This window comes from Myodes glareolus, chromosome 1 (assembly GCF_982192425.1).
Source record: "Myodes glareolus chromosome 1, mMyoGla1.1, whole genome shotgun sequence".
NCBI lineage: Eukaryota > Metazoa > Chordata > Mammalia > Rodentia > Cricetidae > Myodes > Myodes glareolus.
Genome location: NC_142026.1, coordinates 135,431,918 through 135,448,950, shown reverse-complemented (window position 1 = coordinate 135,448,950; position 17,033 = coordinate 135,431,918). Strand labels below are relative to the sequence as shown.

General features: G+C 45.8%; 1 protein-coding gene across 1 annotated transcript in view; it reads right to left on the bottom strand.

The window, feature by feature from the left end:
* Positions 1-17,033, bottom strand: part of Slc22a3 (solute carrier family 22 member 3) — an 88,516-nt gene that overhangs the window by 7,558 nt on the left and 63,925 nt on the right. The window contains exons 6-7 of the mRNA XM_048420776.3: positions 6,133-6,230; positions 5,821-6,035 (exon numbers count right to left, since the gene is read on the bottom strand). Of these exons, the coding sequence (XP_048276733.3) occupies positions 5,821-6,035; positions 6,133-6,230 (313 nt within the window). The remainder of the gene's footprint in view (positions 1-5,820; positions 6,036-6,132; positions 6,231-17,033) is intronic.

The window sequence follows — 17,033 nt, the reverse complement described above, 5'->3', positions numbered from 1 at the left end:
GCTTCTTCCTTCAGGAACGTATCCGCAGAGAGCCAGTTTCATACACACAAACTGGCTCCCCTTAAAAGATAAACTGCTTTAGGTCCAGCTGCTTTGACTGGATGAAGACCCCCTCCCCCTTACTGGATGAAGACCCCCTCCCCCTTACTGGATGAAGACCCCCTCCCCCTTACTGGATGAAGACCTCCTCCCCCTTACTGGATGAAGACCCCCTCCCCCTTACTGGATGAAGACCCCCTCCCCCCACGCCCACCATCCTATCTTCTACTGTAGCCATGGGGCACAGCAAATAGTCTCCAGGAAACATTTCCTTTCTTGAGTTTTAAGGGAGACAAAATGCAACATTTTAATTCTAAACAGGTCTTGTAACGTCTTACGAATTACACAATGTATGTCATCCTATCCTAGAGGACCTGTATGAGAGCATGGGACAGAATAGAGACCGTATCTGTTGGTCAGTGCACAGCTGGGGTACCAGCATCTCTGCACAGAGGTTCACACCACACCAGATCATTCTCTCATTCTTAGCAAACGCTGTATCTCCCTGAAGGTGTAATTAGGCATTATTGTCCTGTTGTGCTGAGGCTTGAACCCAGGACCTTATGCATGGCAGGTAAGTGCTCACCCCTGAGTTAGATAAGGACCCTCATTTCTTGAGACAAGGTCAAGCCCAGCTGGTCTTGAACTCTCAATTCTCCTGTGTCATCCTCCTGAGTGCTGGATTCTAGCATTCTCAGCGTACACTACCACGCAAGGCATAGTTTTTTGTTTTATTTTTGATTTTTTTTGAGACAGATTTCTCTGTAGCTTTGGAGCCTGTCCTGGAACTCACTCTGTAGATCAGGCTGTCCTCGAACTCACAGAGATCTGCCTGCCTCTGCCTCCCAAGTGCTGGAATTAAAGGTGTGTGCCACCACCTCCTAGCTCCATATTTATTTCTTTTTTGTGTGTAAAAAAGTCATCACAAACAAGGATGCTGAAAGAAGAGATTAAGATCAGCAGTGTGTGCTCACTCTCGAGAATATTCAACAAATTTGAAACCCAAAGCACAAACAACTGTCAGGTAGGCAAACGGAGAGCGAGGTTTTGAGAGCCCAGACCATTGCTGGGAAGCTCCAGTGGATTAAGATTTAGTTTCAAGCTGGCTGAGGTCATCCCATGCACTTGTTGCATTCGCAGATGGGACACCTGCAGTTGCTGCAGCAGTTAAATTGGGGTGTGAAGAAGGTCAGAGCTGTGCTCATGTTCCGGGCCGCCACCTGCTCAGATACAGGACAGCTGTAAACGTGTATCTTATTTAGACTTTGCATCCTCATGAGAGCCAGAGGGGACTAGGAAATGCATCCCACCCTTGTCTGTCAGGGAGCAGTTGCTGCTGGAAATGCAATGGAGAGGGAAAGCGGAAGCTCACCCAGATGCCCTGCCTCGCAGCTGATGGGGTGATAAGGGCAGCCACAGAGGAGACTGTCTGTTTCCATGGAAACCACGATCCAGGGTAGGTGCACCAGGCAGAGCCTCTTCTTATCATAGCTAGATGACTGTTGTGAGTCCCACCAACAAGTTCAATATCTATTGAGGCTTATAACTAAGGCTTAAATTGTTCAATGGGAAAAAAAATAAAGACTAAGAAACCAAATTAAAACAATCCATGTTCTTTCTCCACACCACTATTACCACCATCATAAAAGAATATTTGGTTAATTCATAAGTAGCTAGTCAATTCAATAGAAGAGGAAGTGTTATCAGTTTGACATCCTTTGCAGACGTGGTCTGCCCTACAAGACCTTGGCCTAAAGACTTTCAGCTATTTTTCTCCAACACTACACCGGCACAGAGCTTTTGTTGAGAGGGAAAGAGTCCCAAAGATACTATACTACATTAACTCGAAAACAGTTCATTGATAGACATATTTTTTTTGATGGTGAAGACAAAACAAATTAAAAAAAATATCAAAGACGAGGGAATGTAGCTCAGCTAGCAGAATGTTTGCCCAGTATCTACAAAGTCCTGGGTTCCATCCCTAACACACATAAACTGGGCTTGGTGCATCTGGAATCCCAGCAATCAGGAGGCAGAGGCAGAAAGATTTAAAAGTTAAGTGTTGTGGGATATTTGAGCAAACTGTGTAAAGATGTGTCCTGTTTTGCCTTGCCTGTATAAGTCATCTGATTGTTTTACTAAAGAGTTGAATGACCAATAGCCAGACAGGAGAGGTTAGGCAGGACTTCGGGGCAGAGAGGGAAACTCAGGATAAATCCAGGCATGTGAGAGAGATGCCAGTGAGGCGCAGAGGGGGGTCAGACATACAAAATGGTGGACAGGTAACACATACACACACACACACACACACACACACACACACACACACACACGGCAGAATGCGGATTAATAGAAACAGGTAATTTAAGATATAAGAACTAGTTGGGAACAAGCCTAAGCTAAAAGTCAAATTTTAATTAATAATAATAGTAATAATGATAATGATAATAATAATAATAATAATAATAATAATAATGTCTCCATATCATTATTTGGTGCCTGGAGATCCAAAAAGAAAAGAAAATTTGACTACAGTTAAGGTCATACTTAGCTATATGGCAAATTTGAGGTCAGTCTGGGCTGCAAATCTCTGTGTGTGTGTGTGTGTGTGTGTGTGTGTGTGTGCGCGTGTGCACGCGCGCGCCTGTCTCTGTCTCTTTCACCTCTCTTTCTTCCCACACGTGCTTACATAGATAAAAGAATGACCACAACATCTAAAGTCACTTTCCACAGTCATGTGTGAACACAGAGAAGTGATCCTCCTCTATGATGGGGACTTGACTTGCTCAGGCAGCTAGAGTCCTGAAGCTCGGCTTCTGAAGAAAAGATATAGAATTTTAAAAGATGCAACTTTCACTCTCCCCTGGATGGACCATCTGCTCCGAGTCCTGAAATAAAGTTTAGAGAAAGTCCTAAGAAAGATATGTAAATTGGGGTAGACAGACGCACATTCCACTTGGAAATCAAAGTAAAAGATAGTCTCGTTCTGAGCAGAAACAATTGGCGGTGACAGAAGGCGCCTTCTTCCCAGGCTCCAGGATTCTGCTTTCTAGACAGCGAATCTAAGAGTTAACAGTGAAAGATCATTTCTTTCTCCCAAGTTCATTCTCAGACCATAAAAAGTAAGGTTTTCAGAGAACTGACTTCCAGAGTTGACCTCTCCAAAAGGCTCGTCAACATTCTAGCCAGGGGCTGAGGAGATGTCAAGCCCAGCTGGGAAGGACAGCTAGAAACACTTTCCAAATGCTAATTCCACAGTCCCTCCCTGGTCCCAGTCCTTTAAATCCAAAGGAGCACTCGGTGGACGGAGGGGCTTCTGTTCTTAGATGGAATTCGTTTTGGGAATTTGGAACTTCTTCTGGCCCATCAATTGTGCAGACTTATGATTCTAAAAGCACTTATGAGGATGGTGGTTTGATGTCCAGAAGCTGCATGAAAAGGTCAAGTGTGGCTTGAAGTCCCCGTGCTAGGGAAGTGAAGACAGGGAGCCTGGGACTCACTAGCCAGGCAGCCTGGCTGCTTAGCAAACAGCAGGCCAGTGAGAGACCCTGTCCCAAGAAACAAAACAGATGGTGCTGAGCAAGGACACCCATGCCGACCTCTGGTCTGCACATGGCTGGGAACACCCACACCAGCATGAGCACTTGTACACACATGAACACACACGAACACACATAGACTGAGAGAGAAGGAGAGAGAGGAAGGAAGAGAGGGAGAGAAGGAGGGAGAAAGGTAGGAAGGGAAGGAGGGGCATAGAGAAGGAAGGAGGAAAGGAGGGAGAATTGCGAAGCTCAGAATTCTATAACATTCTTAAATTTTCACCCTCTAATCAGAATTGTGTACCTCTGAGAAAGGCAATTATGTTTCTCTCGTTCATTTCCATTCCTTTCTCTGTTTAGTGGCCAGCAAATAATCAATATTAAATACATACACACTGACACACTGATGGCTGGCTATTACTTAGCTTCTGCAGTGCTTTTTAAAAAGATCTATTTTTATTTGTCTGTCTGTTTGTCTGTCTGCCTGCCTGTGGAGGTCAGAAGAGGACATCAGATCCCTTGGAGCTGGAGTCACAGGTGTCTGGGAGCTGCCTGACGTGGGTGCTGGGAACTGAGCCTGCGTCCTCTGGAAGAGCAGCCGGTCCTCTTAATCACTGAGCCATCTCTCCGGGCCCAGCTTCCATAGATCTTAATATACACTAACTGTGTCGTGGGCTATTTGTGTTTCTTTGAATTCATATTTACTTAGAAGCTTGCAATGTGATCACATCAGGGGCCAGAGACCAAGAGGGAGAGTGTGTCACATGACGACAGAGGCAGAGATTGGAGGGAAAGGAAGAAAGATGAGGGTGACCATAGAGAGGCTAGAGACTGCTCCTCGCTCAGAGGCTCGGGGAGGAGCCGTCCTGCACTGTGTTTTTAGAGGTCACCCTCCTTGCGTCAAGAGTGGGGGACATAGGGAGGGGTGTCTGCTGTCCAGCCACCCGCCTGGTGGAGATTCATTACCGCAGTCCTGGGAGTCGGAAGCACTTGAGGAAAAGGGAAGAAGCGCGTGTTTCTGCTCTTCATCAGCCACGGCAGCAGGGTGGGATTGCACGTCATTTACCTTTTCTGTCCTGCGGGCTGGCATTTCTGCAGTTTTTATCCAAGTAAGGTCTAACTGCTATTTTGGGAATTCATAAACCGGCGACTAATGCTGATGAAGTCTCCTGTGCGTGTCTGCTCTGATCTCTCCCACATTAGTGGTGTCCTTCCTGGCCCTTCACGGCACACCCAGAATACAGAAATACCTCCTGTGCTCCGATTCACACCTTGCTGGGGGTCCGAAAGGCTTCCATGTAGCTACAGCTGTGCTCTGTGGCAGAGGTCATCTGACTGCAGGCTGAGCATCTAGAGTCTTTTTCCACCCTTTCTTCCTCCTCCCCCGACCCCCACCCACCAGCCCTCAAGCCCCAGAATATTGACCTCTACAACACCTCTAAAAGGAGCCATCCTCCTCCATCCCAGCCAGACTCCCCAGCTGTGAGCCTGGCTCTGGCGTCTCTCCCTCCGGCCGTATCCCAAAGCGCTACAGGAGTGAGCAGCTCTCGGTCCCTTCTCTAGAAGCTCCTAGGCGGCACCAGGTCCTGCCATGTCCTGTAGGGACGGTCGTGCTGGGGACTGACCTTCCCCTGACTTCCTCATGCAGCTTCCAGCAATCACAAAGAAGCCTAAGTTCCTGAACTCACGGCAACTTTTCATGTTTTGGGAAAACAGCAGGAAGCAACGGTTGTTAGCCAAGAGCTCTGGCTTCTCCCTCGGGTCTACACAGTACTTCTCCCTCAGCCCCTCCTCTCCCTCTCCCTCCTTTTCCCCACCTTTGTCAGTTCTATTTACCACATTCTTGTGACATTATGAAAATGTCTGTGTCCCTCAATAGGCTGTGAGCCTTATGAAGCCAAGAGTCACATCTTCTTCCTGTCCCTAACCTGGGGTGGAGCTTGGTGTCTGCAGCACTGTAGATATGGGAAGTATGTTGAACATCACATCACTACGACCTGGACCTAGCAATCCCATTTCCATCAACAAACCAACCTGACACTTCAGCAAAGAGAAGTATCCATGTCAAGTTCTCTTCAATCTTTGCATCCACGAGACAGAAAATAGGATGACATCACCCAAGCTTTTGAAGAAATAGCACAGCTCATAAAGACAAGTGACCCCTACCTGCTCCACCACAAGTAATCAATACATTTTTTGGTAAGTTCTTTGAGAACTGTCAACTAGATGTGAAGGAAGATACCTTCTGGTAAGAACGCAGTGACCAGACATGCCACCCCAGCCACTATATTGCTTGCTGCAAAAGGAAGGCGTCGTCCAAGACGCTCGATGGTCAGAAGGATCAAGAGGGCTGCAGGCAGCTCCACAAGCCCCGAGATGAAGAAGTCGATGTAGAGGTTGCCTCCGACGATTCCCAGGCGCATGACGAGTCCTTGATACACCACGGCGCTTGTGAACCTGCAAGACAAAGTGAGAGAGCAGGGCCGCGACCAGAAGGAAATGATGAACGGCGCACTTGACCACCAGCTCCGAAAGTCAGCCCAAGTCAACTTACCAAGCAAACATCAGAATGAGTGTGCATTTCCTCATTTGGGGAGTCCTCACAAGGTCTAGAAAGGATGGGTTGCTAACTTCTTCATCTGTAACCGTGATCTGGAGGAGAGAGACAGACTCCAGTACCATGTTATAGCAAGGTACACATACATCATGGAATCTTGTCTACTGTACAAAATTAAAGTGATATTCCTGAACTTCTGAGCCCTTCACAATTCCATCTTCAAAACTGGGCAAAGAAGAGTTTGTCTTCCAGCATTTTCAATAGGTCGTACCCACAGAGATGCAGTTAACTCAGGCAAACACCTGAGGATAAACCCAGGACCGGTGCTAAGTTGTTTCAGATCATGCTCCCGTTACATCACCATGTACCTTCCCTCTCAGCACCCAGCTAATACAATACCCGTTTCCCAGAAAACCTCAATGTAAGGGTATTATGCTGTTTAACTGTCAGCTTGACATAACCTAGAAGTGCCTGTAAAGAGAGTCTTAGTGAGGAAATTTCTAGATCATGTTGGCCTGTAGACACACCTGTGCGGGGCTGTTTTGATGGCTAATCAAGGTGGGAAGATTCACTCTGAATGTTGGTGGCGCCATTTCACGGGCTGGACCCTGGGCTATGTATGTGAGAGATCAGAAAGGATGCTCAGGACCCAAGCAAGGACTCATATATCCTGTCTTCTCTTGACTGTGGCTATGTCGTGATCAGCTGCTTGAGGTCCTGTCCTGGCTCCCCGGGACTGATGTAACCTGAAACTGTGAGTCAGATAAAACCGTTCCTCTCTAAGCGGTGCGTGTTGGGGCATTTTTATCACAGCAACAGAAATGACAGCAGGACAGAACCACGGAGGGATTTCCCTTTATGTTCTCGTCTTCCTCGCTTCAGAGTAAAGCAAGGATACCAAGTAGAAGGTAGGCATGCACAGATGACAGTGATACAGTTTTCCATGGTTCGCTAGCGTTTCCCACAGCATTTCTGTGCATTGTCTGAGGCAGGCAAGCATAGGAGAATGTAGGATGCTGGAATTCCCATTTGATTTTGGTTTATGTATGCTAGTCTCTCAACAATGGGCTTGGCAGCCTAGTTCTCCCACCTTGCATATGAAGTTTATAAAACGCACCATGTTACCTCAGGACCCTCGGTCTCCCACCTGCACCTAGATACATATACTCCCATTTCTGGACAATCTGGTAGAAGGTTCCCAACCCTGTTATTGATAAAATTTAGATGGTTTCTACTTAAATATATTCCAAATATATCCAGGTATGAAGAACAGAAGGCTCAGTCTGGCCTCAACTGGCTTGGGGTGCATTGAGCTATGTCTTCTAGCAACCTTTTAGGGAGACTCTTCTACTCATCATTTTGTGTCTGTGCATGATTTGCCATGCATTTATGATTAAAAACAGATGCATTATGGGAAGGGCCATATGCAGTAAGGAAATGATCATCTAATCTATCAATCAAAATAGAGAACCACCCTTAATAACCAACTCCTTTTTTGGTGAACCCCAGATAAAGAGTGTCAAACAATAATCAGGGTCCTGAGTATCTTTACTCCTGTAACTTGCTGTCAATCTTCATAGTGAGAGCTCTTTAATCTGTACTAGCTCTCTGCTCCAAATAAAATTATCATGCTTCTTTTGCAAATTTTTGTGAGCCCTTATATTTAATTATTTGATAAGAGGCCAAGAAACTTGAAACACCCAGACCAAATCCTGACAACCAGAAACATTCTCCACATTAAAATAACCAATATGTATGGAGGGGTATATACCTGCTAAATTCTGGAATAAGTCCAGAGAATGTTTTATTTATTATCACTGAAGTATTTTTATGAATTCAAATTTATTGATGAAAAGAGCAAGCTCAGGACACAAGGATTAAATAGCAGAGGGTACAGGTCAGTATCTGACACCTGTGTCCGGGAACTCCTCTCTTGCTGATCTCCCACACTGCTGTGGAGTGTGAAGGAATCTTCTAACCATAAGTGTTATGGTTGGTGGCCATTTCCAGGTGTATTTTAAAGAACACCAAAATTAAAATGGAATCTTCCAGTTCAAACATGAAAAGGTTAATTTTGGCCTAAAATGATTTAGGTAAATTAGATTTGAGTCAAATCATTTAGATTTTTCAAAAAGGATCTTAAAATTCAAGATGAAAACAACACACAATAGCTGGATGGTTCATCATGGTTAGACACATCATGATCAGCTTGGCCAGGGCATCTTTTCTTTCAGGTCACACTTTCCCACGAGTCAGGCTTGATTGTCCTCTCTCTTTACCCCTGGGAGCCACTGACATCACTGCATCCACATCTACACACTGGCCACCCAGCACACACCCAGGAGACAGTCTTTGCAAAGACAATATTCATGGACCCTTTTATTTCCTCTTCAACCTCCTTATATTCTGCCCACAGCTGTGATTCCTGGTTGCGAGGCAAGACTTTGAGCAACATCTTTTCACTCAGGCCCAACCCCAGCATCTCAGAATTAAAGGAAAACCATGCACCGCAGATTGCAGACACAGCCAAACATCTGAGCTCCTATCCATGCTCTGGAATTGTCTCTAAGCGGTAACAGTGGGGCGTCTCTCCCCTCGATGCCCTTAGCTCTGCAGATGTCTGTTTCTCTTGACAGCCCTCCAGTCAGCATCTGGACAAAGAGTGATAGCATCAGATGGTGAAAGACAATAGGGTCAGCCAATGGTCCCTAGCAAAGGGCCACAGAGTGGATACTTTTGAATTTGCAGTCTTCAGATTTTCTCTTGCAACCGCTGACTTTGTCGCTGTGGTGTGAACATGGACAATCTACACACAGATTCTAATAAACCTTTATTTATAGACACGGCAAGCTGGGTCTGGGCTATGAGCCGTCGTTTACTGACCTGGGAGCTGTAGGGTTAATGCTGGAGAAACTTGCACAGGACCAACTTTAACTCCCAGCAGAGAAGAAACAGTTGAGAACCTGACCCCGGGGGGATACCTAGACAGTGAGTGAGCGAATCTGAGTGCTAAAGTCCAACTTTAATTGCTATATTCTGCAGTATCTAGAACACTTTAATTTCACTGATTAAAAGTGTAGGTTGATCATCTCATTCATGGTTCTTATGAGTTAGGAAGACTATGGTGGTTTTTCTCCTCCTCCTCCTCCTCCTCCTCCTCCTCCTCCTCTTCTTCTTCTCCTTCTCCTTCTCCTTCTTCTTCTTCTCTTTTACTGTAAATATCCTCTTTCAAAACCAGCTAGGTGGTTATCATGTGGGCATGAGGACATGAAATCCATGCCCAGAACCCACATAAAAAAGCTGGGTGTGTTGCTGTGTGCCTGTGACTCTGGTTGGGAGGCCTATGTTTGAGCTCTAGGTCAATGAGAGACCCTCTCTCGAAAAATGAGGTGAATGGCCCCTAAGAAATGACTCCCAGGGTTAACTTTTGGACTCCAGAAACATATGCATACATGTTCACATACATATACCACAGTAAAATAAAAAATATTATTTTTGTAACAAGAAATAATATTTCAAAGTGACAGATTTAAATTAAGTATCAGTGTATCTGATGGTCTCCTATCAGACCCCTTCCCCTGTAGGCACATACATGCTCGTGTACACACACACACACACACACACACACACACACACACACACCACACCACACAGACACACTATCAATTCATGTTCTTAGTGGAACAGTCTCTGCTTCTGGTTACAGGGGAGGTCTGACTATCTCATGGTAATACTATCCTCTTACTGGGCATGTATCCCAACTGAGCCAATGAGAAATGGGCACGTTACTCAACCTGGGCCAATGAGAAACATGAGTCTTAATTGGAACAAATTAGAAATGGGCATATGTCCCAATGTGAGCCAGTGAGAAAATGAGCCCATGGTCTAGATTGGGCCAATGAACAAAACATTTTGGAAAAAAAAATCCTTTACATCCCTTAATTCAGAGTTACCCAAAGGAATCTTCTCTGTTACCACACACACACAAAAAAAGATAAAATAGTGGGCCCAACTAGATTTTAGCAGACACCCTACATCCTCAGGGAACCAGACTGAGAATGCAGCTGGCTTCTCAGGGTGGAAAGAGGGGTGAGCAGATTTAATGAGCTGCCCAGACCCCGGCTACGACACCTCTGAACCCTGCCGGTCTAGACTTCCAGACACATGAGCCCGTCCTTATTGTACCAAAGCATTTAAGTTGGCTTTCTGCCACTTGATGGCCAAAGCAGAATTATCGGAAGACTCCAACCCAGAACAATCTCTTGCTTTGACCTCTGAATATTTTGGGTAAAATAATTTTATTGTTAAAACAACCGCTTCCATATTCTAATCCATTCCGATTTCAAGTCCTGTAAACATACTTGTTTCAGTGTGAAATTCTTGAGATTTGGGACAAAGCAGGGACTCAACTCTGCTTTTCCAAAGCCCAGGTTTAATGTGTGGCTGTATAATCACCTGTGTGGTGACTATGAACTCCTCGTAATAAGGGAAAGTAATCAGCCACAACATGGTCCTTCCCTGCGCAGTGAATGAAGGGATTAATAGTACTGCCAGGCAGGTAAGTGAATCCAGCTGATCTCTGAGTTACTAGCATCGTCTCTGCAGTGACGCAGATATTCTGAAAGATGACCCACTTTCTGGATGTCCAGAGACCTCGAGAGACTAAGAGCCGTATCCTGGATGGAACGCATCCAGTTGAGCCCTGCCAACTCATGAATGCAGCGTCTGGGCTGCTGCTCTTTTACATAACGTCTCTCCACTCCGTAGCCCTGATTCTTTTCTACTGCCAAAGGGTGCTGGACTCTTGCCTAGTCTGAGTCAGAAACAAAAGACGTGAAATGCTATTCCAGATTGTTACATATTTTTAAAAATGCATCTTAATAAGACGTGGTCTCTATATAATAAAACCCAGAATTTAAAACGGAGCCCTCTGAGAGTTCTGATAGATCCATAACCACCTAACAATGACTGTGCCTACAACATGGAGCATGCCCACGATTCCCAAGTTCCTTCATGATTTCCGCAAACTCTGGATGAGGGTAGCCCTTATCTGCTCCCTGTTGGAACAACTTTGCTTTCTTTAGAACTTCAATAGACACAGAATCTCGAGTGACCCCATCTTCCACTCCATGGTTGCCACTCTTCTTTGTCACACCTCTGTGGGTTCCAAGTGGGACAAGCCCTGCTTTGCAGCAAAGGGGCAGGGAGTTGCTTGTATAATATTTGTCTGTTTAGAGGCTTGGTGCTTAGCAATGCTCTCATCAAGAAAGGTATCACCCAAGGCTCAGCTATGAATGCTGTCCTCCTTGCTCCTCACCAAGCTGAAGAGCTACTTGCTCTAACCATCCATCTGACTGTCTTTCCATTCTGCCAAGGTCTCATAGACCATCTACAGGGAGACAGGCTATGTTAAAGAGAGTACTCTGGGATTAGTCAGTTGCCTTTATAATTCTTCCTGGTACCTTTCTTCAAGATATGTTTCTTTGAGGTGAATTTTCAATTTAGATTGCCAAGAAAGAGAAGGGCTTTACAAATAACCATGCCATTACAAAAAATTGTACCTAGAGCCCCCTATGATGCGGGAGAATTATCTGTATTCTGCCAATCATGTATTTTAATAAAACGCTGATTGGCCAGGCAGGAAGTATAGGCGGGTCAACCAGACAGGAAGTAGAGGCGGGTCAATGAGAATAGAATAAGTGGGTCAATGAGAATAGACTAAGGCTACCGAGGAGGAAGATCCCTCCACGACTCCTGCGCAGACCACTGAAGAGGCAGCATGTAACTTGCCCAGCTGAGAAAGGTACGGAGTCGTATGGCTAACATAGATTAGAATAATGGGTTAAAATATATGCTATAAGAGCTAATAAGTAGCCTGACCTAATGGGCCAATCAGCTTTATAATCTTATGGAGTCCTGTGTGTGATTTTCCTTGGGAATTGCCGACTGTGGGGTACTGAGCGGGACAGAAACCCCAACAAGCCGGCCCTCATATTACACCCCTAAATGGAGAACTACTTTCAGGTCAGAAAACACACCCCGATAGATTAGGCAAATATATATAGCAAATATATATTTGGCTCACAATATATATTTCTTTACTCAACATGTTATTGAGGCACCATGAGCATGGCTTTCTCTTCAGTAGTACAAGGAAGCTAATACTCTATGATTTTGAAGATTCAGTTGAATGCTTATGTACATGTCGATACATACACATGCATGCCAGATGCTGTTGGTGTTAGGGTTATTTTTTAAAAAGTAACATTTAAAAGGAATTACTTGTAGGGAATAATTCGCTCACCACTTACTCATAGCTACTGCTCACACAAACAGATACTCCAGAATGCACAGTGACACGAAGCCCTTCCCAATGTGAACTGCCACCATCCATTTTTAAAACTTGCATTTCGATGCAGTATTTTTAATATAACAGCTACATTCTTATCCGTTTGTCACCATTGACATACCAGGCTATAAGGTGGGTGTGATTTTCTTAAAATGTATATGCAACTAGTGTGTTCAAGAGACTTGGTACACGGAGTCAATCACCAGCTCACTGTACCCAAGGGCTCACTAAGTACTGCCCTAGGCCTCAGATCTTGGTCTATATTTCAGGTTCCTTGGGAACTAATAGAAGAAACTGAGTCAATGAATAGTCCCAGTTCCTTAGGAGTCCTGCTGACTCCTAAGCCTTAGCTCTTCCCGGAACCCTGGATTTAGAAGAGGTGTTGGTCCCCCAGGCTCAGGAGGGAATAACAATGCTTACACACGGGATCTACCCCAGGCAGGAGAAGGGCACAGGGATGGTGGCTGCATCTGTAGCCTTATAACTCATTTGGTAGTTCTCAGTGGGTAATTTGCAGTTGAGATGGCCATGAGCCCTTCACCATCACTATGTATTCAATGATGATGTTGTCATAAGTTGACGATAGGCTCCACCCTCAAGAAGCTCCTATTTTTCTAAGTCAGTGTGAATCAATGGCTGTTTGAAGATTTGAGGTTTACTTATTTGAGCAGTCAGAAACCACTTCAAAGCTAAACCTCCATGTCTTAAAGAGTAGTATCCAGAGGAAGAGGGCTTGGAGGTGCTGGAAAGGTGACCAGGGCCTTTCACCCACTGTCTAGTGGGTGACCCATTACTCAGACAAAGGCAAGCCCCACAAACACCAGAGGTTCTGGCATCTGACATGAAAGAGCTTCAGCCAACTCCTGGGCAGAAGAGCACCGCCTGCTCTCCATAAAGAGAGCAGTGTGCCAAGCTATCCATAGTCCTGCAGTCCACACCGCCTGCTCTCCATGAAGACAGTGACATGCCAAAGTGATATAATACCCACAGTATGTCCTGCCTGCTCTCCATGAAGCAGGGTTGCCAAGTTACCTGCAGTACCTTGATAAACTTAGAAAAAATATCTATTAAACTAAAAACGATGGCAAATAGAACATCTACTATGTGAGAGCCCATAAAGAAATGTTTGTGTTGACCCTTATTCCCAAGGCTCAAGGAACCTCAAGGAGAAAGAGGAGGAAGGAGTGTAGGAGGCAAAGGACCAGGACACCTGCTGAAGATAGTGTCGTCTACATGTGACACCCATGAAATCGCAACAGCATGGCGGCCTAAACAAGACCTGAGAAAAGACAACCACAGTTGACACGCCAACCTGGATGGGAGAAATCTCACAAAATCCCACCACTGTTGAGAGAGAAGGGAATGTGTCCGCTCCAGCGAGAAGCTCCTGGTAGGTTAACCAATCCCAAGCAGCCAGCTCCAAGTCCACATACACATGAACAACACTAAATGAACTCAGCAGATTGCATGTGTAATGTGTGTGTGTGTGTGTGTGTGTGTGTGTGTGTGTGTGAACATGTACGTGTTTAACAATTCTTAAAGAACAGGAAGCTATGGATTTGAGAAGGGATTCAGAAGGAATAAGAGGAGGAGAGGTGGTGAGGAAATGATACAAATACATTGTATCTCTTTAATAAAGCCTACAGGTTTTTTGTTTGAAGAAAATCATCCACAACAAGGAAATAGCTGTGTCAAGATGTTTAGGGATGACCATTGCTTATCAAAATTAAGGATGAACTGTAGTCCCCAGAACCAGGGCTGCACAGTAAAAATAAAGTATGAGCCACAGAGGCGAGCTGCCTAGTGGTTGTGGCACAAATGGTAAAGATAAAAGGTGAAGCTGATCACTCTGATGTGTTTTATTGACCATAATCTAGTCAAACATTATCATTTCCGCATGAAGTCACTCACGAGGCATCTGCACTGCTTTAGAACAAATCTTTGCAATTCATTACGTAGTTTTCTCTCATGGTAAATTTCAGAATGGACAAATTGAATGTTTTCTCCCACGCATGTGAGGCCAGGGGCTATCGTACTAGACAATGGGCACTGACACCATAGTCCTTGGGATCTTCTGCAGGTCCTCTGCGGCTAAGATCTACTCTGAGATCTCGTTGGCCCTGAAGGAGTTCCTATCTCCACCCGTGTGCCTGGGCATTCTGCACATGCTACAGAACTGCCATGGTGGCTCCCATCTAAGGCTTCCCAGGGAACAGCTCCTGCCACAGCCTCAGCGAAGGCCCAGAGCTGTGGCTATGAGTCACTTGTGGATATATTTCTTCACCTTAGAAACAAAGCTGGGGATGTTTTTTATTTTTATTCTTTCTTAAGTGCGTTAACGTAAGAAGTGTCTTCCAGGGAGCAGGAGACGGCACTCACTTCCAAAAACTCTAGCACCCAGGAGACACAGGATGTGTGGGAGACAGGGGATGATGTCAGGGGACTGAATTAGACATGTTAGGGAACTTGCCAGGAGCACCCATGGATGCTCATAATCACCATGGAAGCAGAAATGTTCTCAGTGTCAAAGCTCAAGAATGTCCAGTGTTTTCAACAACAGTAGCCTGCATGGATACACACAGCCTTCAGTTCTGGACAGGCAAACTGGGAAGGACGCTAGACAGGGAGTGTCATGTGGTATGGGAAGAGGAAAAAGGGCACCATGAAAAAAGTAAAGCAAGCCGTCTACTACATATAAAATCCAACAGCCCAAACCCACGCCATCACGACTCCCATCATCTCTGCTTCTTCCTCTCCCAATGCACCAGGGGTCACTGTCCTGAAAATTTGGTCTTTGATGTCTTGATAGGTAACAATCAGATTCTGCTCACGAGCGGAGGGCGTCCCACTCCACCGTCAGGTTCTCTCACACCGGTGCTGGGGTAATAGCCCTGCAGGACTGCAGGACGAGGGCGATGAGGGCAACAGGCCACTGCCCACACATCATGCGGGGCAATGGTAGTCGGAGCCAGTCCAGGATGGTGTTCTCTAAGAGCTGGGGGTGAGCAGGTGCTGGGGGCAGCAATCACCTCACAGGAGAGGTGGGACTGTCTAAAAGGGAGAAAGTGGCCCGAGCTCAAGCGCCCACACATCATTTCTTCAGTTCTCTCACACTGCCGTTACTTCTCAGCCACGGTGGACTACAGTCTGGACTTGTGAACCAAACCCTTTCCCATGAAGCTGTTCCCAGCCAGGCATTGTTTCACCACAGTGGGACAAACCAAGACAGGCGCTGCTTCCTGGCGGCTCCAGCAGCTGGTCTATGCCTCAGCTGAAGCTGCACAGAAGTGCTGTCTAAAGCCGTTGAGAACTGGCACCCAGAAAACCAGGTTAGACTCAGAAATGGAGGGTGCAATCATGTGTCTGCTTCTTACCTGGTCCTTAAATCGGTTCAGTTAAGGAACAGGAAGAGCCGTTCCTCTGGCACATCCTGGACTCAGGTAACTGCACCGGCACAGAGATGCGAGGTCTAACTCTACTCTACACCTGAGAATAAGTAACGGCCACCAAATGCTCTCACGGGGGCCACCGAGGTCTCTTCAGAATCACCTCCTTTTTTAATGTTTCATTTGGGAGTGCTGAGAAATTACCCAAGAAACTCGGGTATGACCGAGCAGTGTGGAGATCAGTTTACATGCTCCACAATGAATGTCCTAGTCCTTTGATGGGGTCTGGGACTGGCCAGCTGCTCCTCTTTCTGGGTCTTGGTTTTCAGATTATTCTGGACACAGTAACTTACTGTTTACCGGTGTATTCTTGTCACTCAGAGCAGAGCCCTTCCTAGGGGAACAGGAGACGTTTGAATGTGCAAGCCATGAGCGCGTGGTTCACACCATCCTTGGGGTTCCAGATCGGAACCTGTGCTGAAAGTGGATTTGGCAGGATCTGCGTCATTGTAATGTGTGAAGACACTGTGCTGTACCTATCCCTGCCTTTATGAACTGTGACTTGATTTATTGCGAACAAATGGATAAATTAGCTTTCATAATTAATAATTGAACTTGCCAAGATTTCAATCTGAATGTCTTTCGTGTGTGTGTGTGTGTGTGTGTGTGTGTGTGTGTACACATGGACGCAGATGGAGGCTGGAGATGGATGGCAGGTATCTTTTGAAATTGTTCTCCGCTCTGGAGTTCACTGGGACTGGTTGCCCAGTAAATCCAGGGATCAGCCTGTCTCCAGACCTCCAGCACTGAGGTTACAGATGTGTGTGACACACCTGGACCTCACTTGGCCCTGGGGATCTGAACTCAGGTCCTCTCCTCTCATCTTCATGGCAAGCACATGACTGACTGGGCTACCTCTCCAACCCCTCAAAATTCCCAAAGTTTATTCACAAAGCAATCAAAATTCAAGCATGCCAGGGATCACTTTGTCAACACATAGAGAGAAAGCTTACATTTGGTCCCTTTAAACACGTCTGTAAGAGGCAAGGAAGTATAGCAGGATAGAGACAGGAGAGATGGCTCAGGGTTTATGAGAACATGCTGTTCAATCATGAAGCCTGGAACCCAGGTCCAGCATCCATGTAACAACTTGCCCATACATT